The 16,727-nt window shown below is 38.8% G+C and overlaps 2 protein-coding genes across 2 annotated transcripts; both read left to right on the top strand.

Moving 5' to 3' along the window:
* Positions 1–136: 136 nt before the first annotated feature.
* On the top strand, positions 137–1,617 carry glrx3 (glutaredoxin 3). The gene is made up of 2 exons (XM_042490012.2): positions 137–719; positions 1,154–1,617. The coding sequence occupies exons 1-2, from the start codon at positions 183–185 to the stop codon at positions 1,589–1,591; spliced, it is 975 nt and encodes a 324-aa protein (XP_042345946.2). The 5' UTR covers positions 137–182; the 3' UTR covers positions 1,592–1,617.
* A 6,948-nt stretch (positions 1,618–8,565) lies between these two features.
* Positions 8,566–14,898, top strand: apom (apolipoprotein M). The gene is made up of 7 exons (XM_042490275.2): positions 8,566–8,739; positions 9,187–9,326; positions 11,467–11,537; positions 13,333–13,467; positions 14,485–14,583; positions 14,676–14,703; positions 14,805–14,898. The coding sequence occupies exons 1-6, from the start codon at positions 8,626–8,628 to the stop codon at positions 14,687–14,689; spliced, it is 573 nt and encodes a 190-aa protein (XP_042346209.2). The 5' UTR covers positions 8,566–8,625; the 3' UTR covers positions 14,690–14,703; positions 14,805–14,898.
* Positions 14,899–16,727: the final 1,829 nt, after the last annotated feature.

Here is a 16,727-nt window from a genome sequence, read left to right as displayed (position 1 = left end):
TACTTATGAAAGTCGTCTACAAGCAGCAAAAGAGAAGTAATGGCACTCCAGATTTTAAAGGGTTAAGTTTTCCCTTAACTCTCCCCTTAACTGCTGACTCAGAAGCTACGAATTGGAAACCAACTTCAGCGTCGTGCACGGATGTGACGTTATGTCGACACCGGAACACAGAGGAAACAAACATGGCGAATCTCGTGGATGCGACAACCCAGCAGCAGTTTGAAGATTTCCTGGCCAAAGCGGGAAAATGCCTGACTGTGGTACATTTCAAGGCGACGTGGTCTGCTCAGTGCGACGCAATGAACGACGCGATGGCCGAGCTGGCCAAGGAACACGCGCACACCACGTTTGTCAGACTGGAGGCAGAAGCGATTCCGGAGGTGTCGGAGAAGTATGAAATCAGCGCCGTCCCCACTTTCGTTTTCTTCAAGGGAGGGGAGAAGGTCGACCGCCTGGACGGAGCCAATGCCCCGGAGCTGAGCAGGAAGGTGCAGCGCCTGGCAGTCAGCGGGAGTCCGGGTGGATCTGCGGAAAGCGGCGCCGCAGACCTGAACCAGCGGCTGAAGAAGCTCATAAACGCGGCGCCCTGCATGCTCTTCATGAAGGGGTCCCCGCAGGAGCCTCGCTGCGGCTTCAGCCGGCAGATACTGGGTATACTGGCGGAGCACAAAATCCAGTTCAGCAGCTTCGACATCCTTTCTGACGAGGAGGTCCGACAGGTATGACAAGCTGTCTCGACATTTGATAAGTTGACTGGATATGTAATGTAATTATCTGTCATTAAGTTTTCCCCAGTCAAAATCAACATTTCAGACATGCACAATAACATCTCTCCTATCCACAACTGTCATTTCAAATATCCGCACAGTCATCCTTCCTATAGGACAAATGACGTCACTTTAACCAGTCGTGTATTGGGCTTTTAATTTTAGATATTCACAACGTCATTTGTCCCAGGAAGACTGACGTTGCAGACGTCTGAAATGACAATTGTGCATAAGAGGAATGCTACTGTGCATATCTGAAATGCTCTTTTTGAGCACGAAGAATTAAATTACAGATAACTGCATTACATCCAGCAATTTTGACCAGGAGAAATTCTATTATGGATATCTAATCAATTATATGTAAAAAACGATTTTTCATACCACAGGGGCTGAAGACCTACTCCAACTGGCCCACCTACCCTCAGCTGTATGCCAACGGGGAGCTGGTGGGAGGACTGGACATTGTGAAGGAGCTGGCTGAGTCTGGAGAGCTAGAGAACACCTGCCCGAAAGCCGTCACCTTGGAGCACCGTCTCAAGACCATCATCAACCAGAGCCCAGTCATGCTCTTCATGAAGGGGAACAAGGAGGGCGCAAGATGCGGCTTCAGCAGGCAGACACTGGAGATTTTGAACGAAACCGGAGTGGATTATGACACGTTTGATATCCTGCAGGATGAAGAGGTGCGTCAGGGGCTCAAGACCTATTCTAACTGGCCAACCTACCCACAGCTGTACGTGAAAGGAGACCTGATAGGAGGATTGGACATACTCAAGGAGCTGAAGGGGAGTGGAGACCTCGTGTCAGTGCTGAAGGGGGAGTAGGTGAAATTGCCAAGCCATCAGAGAGGGGAAAAGAAGCTACTGCACATGCTCAGACAAGCCCTGTGTCCCTGATCTAACATGAGGGCCAGGAGGTGAAATATTAGATTTAATAAACAAACTGTTCCACATACAGTACTGTGCAAAAGTCTTAGGCCACCGTAGTTTTTTTGTTTTGGCAAAGAAGTAATGAGGATATATATTCATTTCTTAGTGTTTTTCGTACGCACAACGCACTAAAACACCAAAAACTCATAAATAAAATTCTTCAGACTAAAGTCAATATTTAGTGTGAAACATGGAATTATACAGCTACAACAAAAGATAGCTCAAACATCAATGTTGAGCTTTGGACACATCTTGAACGGTGTAAATAACCAATTAGTGTTGTAAATCTCATATATGTTCAAGACATGCTAAATTGGAAGGCAGGTCACACTAAAAACTTGCAACTTTAGCCTGTTGATGTTGTTTTATTCTGAAATATTAGCATTTTTAATACTGTTGCATATTTCCTGTATGTTCTGGTTGTATTTCAGTAAAAAAGTTACAGAGAAATAAATATGTATGATCATTATAACAAAAATAACTTAGTTAAAGGTGGCTTAAAGCTTTTGCACAGTACTGTATAACCCAACTGTTGTAGCTTTTGGATGTGTTCATGTTATACCTAACAGCCAAAAATTAAACTGAAGTCAGCGAGAGATGACCTTGTTTATAGTAATTCTTGACAATATATCTTAAGACAGCGATTCCCAACTGGTCCAGTCAGTGTCCAAATTTCTCCCTTTTTATTAGTTCAAGGTCCACACATTACACCAATAACCACATATTCAATTTAATTTCACTTAAAGTAAACATGTTAGCTTAGAACTCAGTGAAATACAACATATTGTGATAAATAGAAATAACACTTAAAAATTAAAGTTTTTGCTGGAAATTCACTTTATTTCAAAAAAGTGGGTTTGTTTTGTTTTTTGGGGTTTTATTTTACAGATTTGACATGTTCAAAAGTCACTTGCGGCCCATCCAGAATGGACCTGCAACCCACCTGTTGGACACCACTGTCTTAAGAAATATTTTAAGTGAAAGTGGAGCAATCCCTGTGCTTGGCCTAATTCTATAAATCCTGCCTGACTCAGGGAAATACACTGAGAACAGCTGGCTTTAGTTTATGTTATCTGCATTTTGGGGGTTGACATCTGTCCTTCAAGTATTCACAACTTCACACTTAACAACAGGTTTACATTCAGCGAAGCCTCTGACTTTTCATGCTGTCCTGTACACACTTTCTTCACCTGAAAAACAGTTTCAACTCTATCTAATTAGCACTCTGGTTAAATACATAGAACTAACTCTAGGTAGCACTTACTGATACTTTGTTCATTAATGAGATTATTATTAAACAATAAAAAAAAAAAAAGAAGATCTGGAGTTGTTTGGTTTTTTTGTCCTAATTTGATTAAAGGTTGCATATGGTACAAAATCATATTTCCATGTTATATCCAAAATAAAGCAGGTGTAGATGCTATAAATACTGAGAAAGTATCAAAATGCTTAATTGTCAGAGAAATGCACACAGCCAGTATTCAGAAAATGTGCCTTGAAACAAGCCGTCTGGATTTCTGTGAGTTTGTGATGTCACAAATATACATTACAAAATGTCAAACTTGAACATAATGATTCTAAATTGATTACTTTTCATTTCCTGTCGGCATGTTTTGTATGTATGTGAAAAACAGAGCGTTTCAGAAAGAGGGTGAATACAGGCGTATAGACTGAATCACCGTGACGTCGCGCTAGCAACTTCTCGGTAGAAAACTGGCTGTTTTTTTTAAATTGTGGTAATACGTAAATCTGGCAAACTTGTTGCTGTGGAGGGGACCGCAGCAAAATACGTTTTAGCAACCTAAAAAAATAGCAATACTTAGTTTGATTACACTAATTAAAGCATAATTATGAACATTATCTTCCATGTCTGACAATACTGACAATCTGACAAGTCAAACAAACCAACAGGCACACAACAACAAATGCTTCCTTATACGACAACACTGCAAACTACAGCCTCAAAAGTTCAAGTTGAGTCAACAGACAAAGTAAACAACAATCAAATAAAGACTTTACAAGGGTGGTGATTCTGCGGTGTGCATGTCCCGAGGGAAAATTGTTTCCTGCTCACTTCATTTAAGTAAACTATTCAGGATTAAAGGAATACTTTAAAAAGCTCCTCGGCTGCAGGGCCCCGGGGATGGATGAGATCCGCCCAGAGTTCCTTAAAGCCCTGGATGTTGTGGGGCTGTCATGGTTGACACGTCTCTGCAGCATTGCGTGGACATCGGGGGCAGTGCCTCTGGACTGGCAGACCGGGGTGGCGGTCCCTCTCTTTAAGAAGGGGGACCGGATGGTGTGTTCCAATTATGGGGGGATCACACTCCCCAGCCTCCCTGGTAAGGTCTATTCAGGGGTACTGGGTAGGAGGGTCCGCCGGATAGTCGAACCTCGGATCCAGGAGGAGCAATGCAGTTTTCGTCCTGGTTGTGGAACTGTGGACCAGCTCTGGACCCTTGGCAGGATCCTTGAGGGTGCATGGGAGTTTGCCCAACCAGTCCACATGTGCTTTGTGGACTTGGAGAAGGCATTTAACCGTGTCCCTCTGGGAGTCCTGTGGGGGGTTCTCGGGGAGTATGGGGTATTGGACCCCCTGATACAGGCCATCGGTTCCCTGTACAACTGGTGCCGGAGCTTGGTCCACATTGCCGGCAGTAAGTCAGACTCGTTTCCAGTGAGGGTTGGGCTCTGCCAGGGCTGCCCTTTTTCACCAATTCTGTTCATAACTTTTATGGACAGAATTTCTAGGCGCAGCGAAGGCGTTGAGTCCGGCTGGTGACCTCAGGATTGGGTCGCTGCTTTTTGCAGATGATGTGGTGCTGTTGGCTTCATCAGGCCAGGACCTTCAGCTCTCGCTGGATCGGTTGGCAGCTGAATGTGAAGCGGCCGGGATGAGAATCAGCACCTTCAAACCCGTGGCCATGGTTCTCAGCTGGAAAAGGGTGGAGTGCCCTCTCCAGATCGGGGAGGAGATCCTGCCCCAAGTGGAGAAGCTGAGCCGAAAGAAAAAGCTCTCGATTTACCTGTCAATCTTTGTTCCTACCTTCACCTATGGTCATGAGCTTTGGGTAATGACCGAAAGAACAAGTTCCCGGGTACAAGCGGCGGTCATCCGGGAGGAGCTCGCAGTAGAACCGCTGCTCCTCCGCATTGAGAATAACCAGATGAGGTGGCTCGGGCATCTAATTAGGATGCCTCCCGGACGCCTCCCTGGTGAAGTGTCCAGGGCACGTCCCACCGGTAGGAGGCCCCAGGGAAGACCCAGGACACGCTGGAGAGACTATGTCTCCCAGCTGGCCTGGGAACGCCTCGGGATCGCCCGGGAAGAGCTAGACGAAGCGGCCAGGGAAAGGGAAGTCTGGGCTTCCCTGCTTAGGCTGCTGCCACCGTGACCCGACCCCCGGTAAGTGGAAGAAAATGGATGGATGGATGGATGTATATAAGTTAGTCATGCCATATGACCTTTAAGAAAACTTATTATATGGCTCTACAGAAAACAGCAAACTGATTTATTGATTGATTGGGGGGATGTTTATCGCCAACAAAATATCTAAGCCTATCAAAACATCTGTTACAAACTCACACACAAGTCATGCAGTGTACTCCAAGTCTCATTTATCCTGTTGTTGTATGATCAGTATCTCAGAAACACACGCATTTTCACTAAAACTTCACTATTTAAAACTAAACTACAAGTGAAACTTCTCTACGCTGTGTTCAAAGCCAGACTTAAGTACTTTTTTCATTTGAAGTGAAGATGCATGTGTTTGGGAAGTATTGAGCACACGACTGGATAAATGAGATTTGGATTATAGTGTACGAGTTGAGTGAGAGATTATAAATAGATGTTTTGATCAAGTTTTTCTGCTGTTAATTATAGTCCCCAACCAATCAAATCAAAAACTACTAATTAAAACCAGGAATTGAGGAAATGCTACTGTAAGTGAAAATAAAGGCAGGATAAAACCTAGAAGTACAAATATATAGATAAGTAAATAAATAAACAAATAAGTAATAATAGTAATAATCAGAAGATAAATAAGTAAAATAAACTGCAAATAAGAGGTAAATGAAAGGATAACACCACAAGGTAAAATAATAAAATGTTAAAAAATAATAATAAAATGATATAGGAAGTAGTAAACCTGTGAAACAGACTAAAATGTATAAATAAATAGTCAATACATAAATAAAGTTCAATTAAAAAGCAAAACTTTAAAGGTAGGTCTATATATTTGCCATTTTCTTCATGATTTAAGAGTAACAAGACATGACTAACTGATTTACAAATTGTCACTTTGTGGGTGGAGTATGCCTTTAAGTCTGCACAAGCTAGAGGTAACAAACTGCCAAAAAAACATAAATCTAAAAATGATTTTACACTGAAACATATGCACAATCTGTATGTGTAATGTGCATTTCCATTAATATTTCCTAGTATGATATCGGATAAATTTTTATCACTTGTTGTTTAGTGGGTTCGATGTTTGTTTCCTTAACAACCTCCACAAATATAGCCTTTGCAGACAAGTTTGTTGTTTGACACCACCTTGTGGAAATTCATGAGAAGCTCTTCCATTAGTGTTGTGTCTGACAAACACCTTTCAGCCAGCATTCAACAACCACACACACTGCCAAGGCTTCCAGAGAGGAACACACACTTTTGACTCACATGTGCCATAATACCGACTGGTGTAAAACTTGAAAGGGTTTTTGAAAAAGTCAAAAACAGGGTGACTTTAATTTCACCTCATGAGAACACTTTGGAATATTATTTTTAATCAAAAATATATTGGTTTCTGTCTAATGTGAATATTTGCTTGTTTTCCTATTTATCTTAAATAATATTAAACTAAATGTCTTTAGACTGTTGGTCATACAAACAAGCAATTTTAGTATGACAAATTGGGCTGCTTGAATTTGTGATTTAAAAAATAAAACAACTTTTCTTTCATCATACAGAAGTTTATAGTTAATATAATATGAAGTTAATATACTATCAAATGAATAATTACAAGAGCAGTTGTTGCCATTAAAAAACAACACAAGCTCCATCCTACAATGCTATTTAAGCATGCTTTGTTATTATTATTATTATAATTATTATAATTATTATTATTATTATTATTATTATTAGTAGTAGTAGTAGTAGTAGTAGTAGTAGTAGTAGTAGTAGTAGTAGTAGTATAAATCACACAAGTAAAAATAAATAAAAAAAACTAAGTATAGGTATATAAGGACATATTAGGTCAAGTTATAATAAAGGATAAAATAAAATAAAATATTAAGTAAGCGATATAGAAAAAGTGGAATAAATGCACAGAATTTAACAGGAAAGACCAAAAGATTGAATAAGTAGCTCAGAAACGAATATGTGAGCAATTCTTTTTCTGAAAACTTGATGAAGAAATGCTGGTGTAGGAAGATTTTTTTTTTAAGTTAGCCCCAAACAAGAAGTTAATAATTTCCAGTGGGTGTTTGTTGACAGAGAGTGCGTGGGAGTTGTTCAGTAAGGACAGACCTTACACAAACAAATAAGCGATGCCCTGATTTTGAAGTAGTTCGAAAAGGGAACTTGAGGTTTCAGCGTTGCTTACTTCAGAAATGAAAGAAACTTTGTAGAATTCACTATTTTTTCTTATTGAAGTCATTTAAAAGAAACCACTTCCCTCATGCATGTAATGATGACTCACAAGGCCTCAAGAAAAGTGCTTTTAAGTGAGTTTCTGGTCTGCACAGAAACTACATAATTTGTCGGGCCTTTTTTTTCTGATGGTATGCTGGACATCCAGTTAAGGTCCTGGGGCAGATCCCAAAAACTTTAAGGCTTGAACTGCTCTTAGGGACTGTTGGGCATATTTTATGCGCTTTACATTCTTCATTTTTTGATAATTTTGTCATGCATATGGCATGTATTTAGTCCAGATTGTGTATTTTTGTTTAATCTTGGAATTTCCAGCCCAGCTCCTACAATAAACAAAAACTGTGTAAACAAAACTGTTACAATCATAATGTTAAGTGCAAAAAAATGCGCTGTGGAACCCATTCAAACTGCAATGTTTGATCCCACAGCCATCAAAGCATAAAATCATGACTTGTATTATTTCTGGGTGTCATTCTGGGCTTTTACCTTGGAATTTGTCATTTTTACTATTTTCCACCTGATGACGTCATTTTTTTATTGTATTTGCCATATAGAGAAAATACATGCTATTTCCACTGGGCACACTGTCATAGTCAATGTTGCTGCTAATCACTGACATATCCCAGGCGGTGATAATTTAAAAAAGCACACTGCATGTCTTATATAGAAAATAATACATTTTTATTATTATTTATTTTATTTTTTTCATCTAAAAACGTAGTGGCATCATAAAAAACACCTGGCATTTAAAGGGTTAAACTTCTGAAAATTAATGACTATTTGATATTGATGATAATTGGTTTGATTTTGGTTTGAAAAATAAACTCAGTGAAGGAGAAATTTATATTAATGTTTAATGTCTTTTAGAGATTAATTTTGAAAAGTGCATTTTGTGCGCAGTGCATACGACCGTGTGTTATATTGAAGCGGGCCCAAAGGGTTAAGTATGGTGATGGGGGGCAGTGTCGAGCAGCAGGGGGGCTCATCATGAAGTCCATTGACATCTCCACAATTTTGAGCGTGTTGTGCTGACTGCACCACAGGGGCTGCTAAGCCTCCTGTACGTATGCAGACTCATCACCTTCCTGGATATGGCAGATAACCATTGTGTCATCTGCAAACTTAACAGCCAGGTCTCCTGAGGTGCAGCCAGGGGGCATTGCAGCTGTACGTGTTAATAATTCACTGACATGTTGTAACAAACAAATTTCAGTTCCCCAAGGACCAACACACATTCTGATCAGGGTTTTTTTTGTCAGGTATTAGCTCCAAGGTTGCAGTTATGTTAGATAAAGCATTGTCATTTTTTCTCTATTTGTGTGGTATGTTGTATCAGGCGTTTGTTCCTTGTTCAGTTCCAGAGCTGCTGCCTGTCAACACCGTCGACCATCAGCAGGTGAGAAAACTAAATATTTAAATTTTCTGTTTTTAAAAATGAACAAAAAAGTTCTCACAACACATAATATATGACAGTAAAAACATTTGACGATATCCGTCACTGCCTTTGTTTTAGATAACTTTTCAGGGAAGCGTATTTACTTACATCCTACATCTTGTAATTTGTACTTACTTATAATGTTAGTCTTAATATATAACCTCTGGTAAAGTGTGTCATGTGAAGAAGTAATGCACTGGCATTTTACATTTGGTGCAGTGACAGACGGATTTACCAAGATAAACTGAAGACGTGACCACACAGACGCTCTTTCCACCCCCTCTGTTCTTTCCATAAGTGGTCTTTCTCAATACTTGTGGGCTTATATCTTTAAATAGGTTCTGTCCCTATAGCGTTGCTGCAACCCCACACTGTCATGCCACCTCTCTGTGTCTGCGGCTCTTTCAGTATCTGGGGAAATGGTACTTTAAGGCAGCAGTCAGTCGCAGAGAGGCTGACATCCACAAGTTCAAAGCACTCGACAACATGTGGTTCACCATGGAGGAGCCGGCTAATGGCACACTGCTGCTGACCGGATATATGCGCATGTGAGCCAGCAGATACACATTCGCAAATACACACTACCTTACTGAGAGTAAATCCCAACATGAAAGTCTAAACAAGACAGTGTTTCTTAATACACATTACGAGGTCAAAGGACCATTCTCACAAACAAGTTTGAGATATAGCCAGAATATTAGAAAATATTTAAGGTCTGACCTGACATTTATGGCAATAACTGATCTGTTAAGCAGTGTTCGGGTGAATTACTACAAGGCAGCTGGTAATAAGTCAATACGGTAAAGTGTAAATGTTTATTAGGCCTTAGTAATGAACTATTTTTTAGTTTGCTTTAATCAAAAATATCTATAATGTACACTTTATGTCACTATAAAAACTCATCAGCTCATTTTAACAATATGTTTAAGTCTGGATTGGCTCATAATTTATCCATTTACAATATCAAGTGGTGGAAGAACTACTCATATCCCTTACCAACATGAAAGTACAAAGTACCAATATATGAAAGTAAAGTACCAATATGTTAAAATATTCCATTATAATAAGAAGTCTTGCATTTAAAATTCTACATAAAGTGGAAACAGAAATGTTTTTGCTTTCATTATGAAATACACGCTGTTTGCACATTTAATGGTTACAGAAAAATAACACCATCAGCACTTTGGGAACAGATTTGTTCCCTATAAGCTCACTGTGCAGATCTGTCTTCTACCAATCTACTGGGAAAATAAAGGCTCCATTTACAGCACAGAGGAAGTGTGTCAATTACTGTGCAACCAAAACAGGAAGAGGATAGCGCCTTTGTTTTCCCCATTAGCTATTGGTAGCTATTCCCAGTCACAAAAGAGTATCAGTCTAACTTCTTTGCAGTTATTATCCTCAGCAGGGGAAATTGAATAACCAAAGTAACTGTGGAAGCTGTGGTAGTTGCTGTGTTCTGAGTTTATTCTAGTTAAAGGTCCAGTGTGTAGGGTTTAGGGGGATATATTGGCAGAAAATGAAAATTATTAATAATAATTATGTTTTCTTTAGAGTATAATTACCTGAAAATAAGAAACGTGTTTTTGTTACCTCTGAATGAGCCATTTACATCTACATAGGGAAACAGCCTCATCCATGGAGTGCCCTGTTTCTACAGCAGCCAAGATTGGTCCATTCTCCATTTGTGTTTTCACGTCAGTCACCGTAGTTAGCAGCCCCTCCCCAAAAAGCTGCACCTGAAAAACAAAGATTTTTTTCTTTAAAGGTGAAACTGCTTCATTGAGTTTTACCAGTTTAAATCACCTAGTCTGTTTGTTTTGGAAAAAGAAGAGACCACTGCAGATAATTTGGCTCCCAATTAAAACCAATAAAAACATCTGGATCAGAAATAAGGTGAGCACACATTAAGTTACGGGAGAAAAAAGGTGCTCACACGATAGCAGGTGGAAGAGACCTCTGCTTTAGATTTAAAAAAAAAAACACCTGCTGGAGGATGAACACTGAAGGAATTACTAAAACTATGAGTTAAAAATAAGTTGATCAATTAACTGTTACTAAAAAAGAAATATGCTTTACAAAAACTAAAACTAGTCGAATAATTGTCTGTTTTCACTTACATTAAAAGTGAGGGTATTTTCAGCTAAATATATATTAATGGATCAAAAGTAAGTACTCATTCTGCATTATATATATATATATATATGCAATTTTAATCTGAAAAGAAACTAATGAATATACTTGTCAAAGTAAAGAGTACAATATTTCCCCCTGAATTTTCGTGTAGTATGGAGGATACAGTAGCATAAAATGGAATCAATCAAGTAAAGTAAAAGAAACTCAAAATTGTATTTGAGCTTGAGCAAAGAAACTAAACACTTCCACCACTGATGACATCAAAGTCAACATTAGCTCTGTCCAAACCAGTCACATCGCAACCAATCTCGTTTTAATTATCTAGCCCATTTACATGAATGAAACTGCTTCACAGCGTGTTTAAAACAAAACAGAGCGATGAAAAAACCCAGATCATAAATAGACACCAGAATTAGGGAAGTGACGTCTCGAAAGTGTTAAAGGTGTAAAAATATATTTCAAAAATCAAATTATGCTTATCTTTTTGTGTTACTAGATGATGATATATAAAACGTATATGTGCTAAATGTGTTTTTACAACTATTCTTTTAGAGGAGATGGCTGCACAAAACAGACCTGGACGTATCACATACGTCCTGACAGGGATGATATGGAGCTGGAAGGTAACCACAGTCCATCTGCATTCACATGAGCTCGCAGAAGAGATGAACAGGTGCTGGTTTCTAGAGGACTTTTTTTTGGGCACTTTGCAGTTGGGAATTTTGTGTCAGTATTAAAATAAATGTAACAACTTCACCCCCAAAACATCACATGGATTCAGTAATTTTCCCAGACTTTTATTCTTAGCAGGGCAGGAAAACCCCGGAGTGTTTCCGTCAGAACATCTGTAACAGAAAAGCTCACTATTGAAATTACTTTTGGGTGGATTTTCAGCTTTAAAACTTCTGCACCTGAACAGATTTAATTCACGAGAAACACCACCTCCATAAATATACCAAAGCTGTCATGTGAAGAACTGGTAGTGTGAAAAAAAGCTCATTTTCTGAACAATGGCTGGACATAAATCTACAACTCTACAACAAGCCAAAGAATATTTCCAAAATGTACAGTTGTTATTGTTTTGGTAAACTACAATATAGCACACAGTGCAAAAAAATGGAATTTCAAATGATGTATTCAAACAGGACAAAGAGATATGTAAAGTACCTCAAGTTACAACAAAAGTTACAACAAGCTGTTTTCTGTTTCTAGTCTCTGTGTTGAACTGAACGACCCCGCCTCTAACTTTAAACAAACATGACAGCAGTATCAATCTTCTCTTCTAATTATTTTGCAAGAAAGCAAATTAGAAATTATTTGAATTCAAATCATTTCAAATTGTAGAGGGCTCGACTGCAAAATCAGATTTTTTGAAACGTTTGATTATGTTTTTACTCAATGTGTAGCTGCGAGAGAGAGAGAGTGATTTGTATTCGATACAAAGTGCTGCACAACAACGACAAACACAGGATTGATTTTAAAGGTTTTTTAAAGAATAAAACTGGTGTCATTTGGGGTATTTATTCATAGTCAGTGTATTACATGCAGTAGATGTTAGTCATCATGCCCCCAGTTTGGAGCAGCGGAAAGAAGTACTGACACAGAAGCTAAGTAATGTACTGCTGTGGATTTTTGCCACCTAAAAATAACCAATATAAATTTAAATGTTTGCGCCACTGAGACTATTTTAACTGCTTTACTTTGCCACAGATGGCAATTTCTGATGTGAAACTAAAGCCGTTATATTGCTCCATGGCTTCTCCACTGAGAAAAACAGTGGTTTAACTTTAAAACACATGACACAGGAGCTGCTGGTCTTATTGTGTCATTTTGGTGTTTTAAAGGGTCACACAATAACACAAACAAACTAACTGATCAAGACAACAGTAGACCAGCAGCTCCTGTGTACAGGGAACCAAAACTACTGTTTTTGTCAATGGAGTCTGGTGGCTTTGACTATAGAGCACAAATGGGAAACTGAGGCTTTCATCAGCTTCTCCCCTGGTAAGGGCTGTCTGACATATACACTTCTCAATGTAGCGTACACTCAAACTCTTACAGATCTTTTTAGTCGGCATAAATGCATTTTTAAGCTTCCCATGTTGACAGCAGTACACTGTTTAGCTTCTGTGTCAGTACTCCAGCCTGCTTCTCCAAACTGGGGACATGCTGACTGACATCTGCTGAATGTAAAACAATAGGCGGGTTTCCATTACAGATTTGCACAAAACCTTAGCGATATTTTCAAAAAGTCGATAAAACACAACTGCGAGGAGACTGTAGTTGTTCATTTGTTAATGATTAGCCTTGTAGCCTTTTGGGAGTACATTGCAGTATGTTGACCTTGTTTTATGTCACTCTCTGATCACTCGTGACTGCCCTGCTGGTGTCTTTTTTGTTTGTTTTTGTTTTATGCAGGAAGGCTGCAGCGAAGGAACCTTCTCTGGAGCGGCAAGTGGGCCAACTGTCCCGAGTGCATAATTTTCCAGGAGGTAGAACCACCTCTTAAGGAGACAGACTCAGAGGACTCCCTCAACAGATACATGCTGTATGGTGAGCCATCTTTAAGGACTAGGTCACCCTGAATAATGCTCAAATAATGCAGCCCTCTCCCAAACTATTACCATCTACAGCAAAAGTTCAAAACAATTCGATAGTCCTGCATACCAAGTTAAGCCTTATTGACCCTGAGAGAGTACATTCGGGTGTTGCAGCAAGACAAGGATGTAACTAAATGCAGAAAAAAAAAATAAATAAAAGTAAATACAGGGTTCCCACACACTTTCATGGACAAAATTTTATAACTTTGCCATGACTTTTCAACGCATATTAGAGCTACGTTACGTCATCAGCCCACGAAAATAAATGTGCCAATATCTTACCTTACTTGGCAAGTTATTCATGGAGGATAACTGTAACAATTTCATCACATACAACAAAACTTCACAACTTTTCCAAAACTTTCCATGACCATGGGAATACTGTAAATAATAAATGATAGAAATAAATAGGCATAAAAATAGAAACATAGCAACAAAACCCTAAATTACAAGGCAAACAATACACATGCAGTACACACCCATGGAGGCCAGTTAAAATGTTACCTTGAGTACTCCTTTTTTTATGTCTGTTTTTTTTTTTATTTGAGTGCTGCTTGGACTGAGATGGAGGGAATTTGTGCATCATTGCATTGCACTGGCAAAGGGCCTAAAAATTGTGCGTTAACCCAAATGTTGTATTTCCATCACTAAGTTTGGGGGTTGATCAGAGCTGAAGCTGACAAATAACTATGACTTCTCAGGAGTAATTTGTCCAGGAAGTGACTACTTACTGTAAGCTTTTCAATTTAATAAAAAAGGATTAGAGGATTTGTCCAGAAAGGGGCTCTATTGGCTTGGCTTTGTTTGGCTACAAAGCATTTTGTTTAAAGCATTTAATTTTGGGTTGAACTATTTCTTTATTAACTCCTAGAAAGATTCTTTTAAACAAACAGTGGTGAAATATACTTGTTGTAAACAACTACTGGGGCCCACACATGAAATGTTCTTGTTTTTTGGCTCTACACATTAGGTCGCCAAAGTGGCGTTAACTCTGAGGCGGTGACATCATTTCTGAAAAACTTGGCTTGTCATAATGCGTTGGAAAGTGTCAGACTACCACAAGAGAAAGGTTTGTCATTTAGATAATTAAAGATAATAAAAGATGATGCTTCTGAATCTTAAAATGTTTCCTGAACCTAACAATCATATGTGCACTTACAGAGTTGTGCACCTAAATATCAACACTGAGGTAGGCATGAATATTACACCTTACCTCAATTGCTATTTTAATGATTTTTCATACTTGGTCTGTCCCTGCTCATTAAAAATCCCATGCTTAATTTCTTACAGGATGTTGCTGGAGCTATTTGATGTCCTGGATGATAATAAGATTATTTCATGTTTTCACTGTGTAACAACAAATAAAGCAAAAATACAAACATTCCTTTCATGGTATGTCCTTCATGAAATGTGGTGACATTACATCATAAACATGGTTGTTTGCCTCTGCACATCAAATCACATACAGTTTCTATCCATGTCTGTGAAAACAGGGATGTTTCACACACATCTTCCCCCCAGCAGCATAAAAAAATCTCTACAGTCAGCACAGTTTTCAGGGAGACACTCGTGATTAGTGTCACCTATTCAGTATCTGAACAAATGTCTTCCCTTCTGTTCCTGAGTTGTGACATTGAGTAATGGCCACAAAAATGTTTTGGCAGAGCATTAAGATGTCACAGTCAAGTTGACCTTTGACCTTTTAGATATAAAATGTCATCACCCCATCATTTTGTGTTATTAGACATTTATGTGAAATTTTGTCATAAACAGCAAATTAATTCTTGAGTAATGGCCAAAACCTGTTTTATCACATCGCAGTGACCTTGACCTTTGACCTTGGAATACCAAATTTTAATCAGTGCATTCTTAAGTCCAAGTGGACAAGGAAGGAGCAGACAGACAACCCAAAAACATAACGGCTCCCACCACGGCTATCACAAAAAAAATATTTTGTGGTGCCAAAAACATAATGCTTTGATGAAAAATGAGGCCAGTCATGATGTTGTTCTGATTGCTCATCCACCTGTTTGTTTTATCACTTTCAATGAAAATAACTACATGCAATGTTGCTTGAGCTGAGAAAAAAACACATTTGTGAGAAAGGATACACCCACAACCACCCAGCAAAAACCCTGGGGAATTCCCATGATGCCACTGAACAGAAATACCTGTGCACGTAACTTCAGTAAGGCAGCACAGATTCTGTACTGTTACTACACTCAGTACACACTCAGATTGATTCACTAGTTTGAACACAAATACAGAGATAAATATTGATCCTGTTAAAGTCACATACAGTGTCAGTTTTATATAAACAGATTACTTTTGTACCTATTTCATTTATACACAGTTCAGCTATCTTTTGTTATCAACACCCAGTTTCTAGTTGGTTTTCCTTAGAAAGATTTCTCTCCTGCACAGAAAGTGATCAGCATTATGTTTAAAAAAAGAAACAACAGCAGATTACTCAGAATAATAACTAAGATGAGTGTCAACACTGTTGTTGTTATGACAACAGCCAATATACACCTTCACCCTCCTTTGAGCTTCACCTTTCAAAACACAGCATGATTGTAAAATCATGTTCTGCTTCTGCAACATGGGCACGACACATCCCAACTGTACGTCATACGGTATCTTCATGCATGTATTTAGTAAACAAAGGACAGTCACCTAGTAACACATTTCTGACACCGGCCAAAGTGCTGGAAATGCTTAGGGATATGAAAACCTAATGAAGCGTGGAAAACAGAAGTTGAATTCCTCTCATCAACTTTCTCAGGCTGGTTTTCTTTTACTGGTCTTTGCTTGGTTACCTTGTTAACCAATGTACCATCTGATCCTTAGTCACAACCAGTGTTGGGGTCATTAAGGTAAGCAGTTATATGACTTTTTACATTACTTTTGCTTTACTCTGCAACATCGCCTGAAACATATTGTTATGTCATTGCAAGTTACGAAATGGGATATCACTGGTGTAGGAGAGAGAGAGGGGTAGAGAGAGGTGAAGCAAGAAAGAGAGGGTGACGACGGTCATTTTACGACACCCACCATACTACAAAAAACACTTTTCCTGTTAAAAAAAACGTTCACAACTTGTATAGCTTTCTATGAAAAACAGTTTTAATTCTGATTGGTGGACCCTTACATACTAAAGGAAAATATACTTAAGAAATAGACATTTGTATACCATGGCGCTGTATCATGGTA

Source organism: Plectropomus leopardus, chromosome 11, assembly GCF_026936395.1.
Source record: "Plectropomus leopardus strain MGB_pleo_1.0 chromosome 11, ASM2693639v1, whole genome shotgun sequence".
NCBI classification, from domain to species: Eukaryota; Metazoa; Chordata; class Actinopteri; order Perciformes; family Serranidae; genus Plectropomus; species Plectropomus leopardus.
The sequence above is the reverse complement of the archived record's forward strand: the minus strand, read 5'-3'. Positions and strand labels throughout refer to the sequence as shown.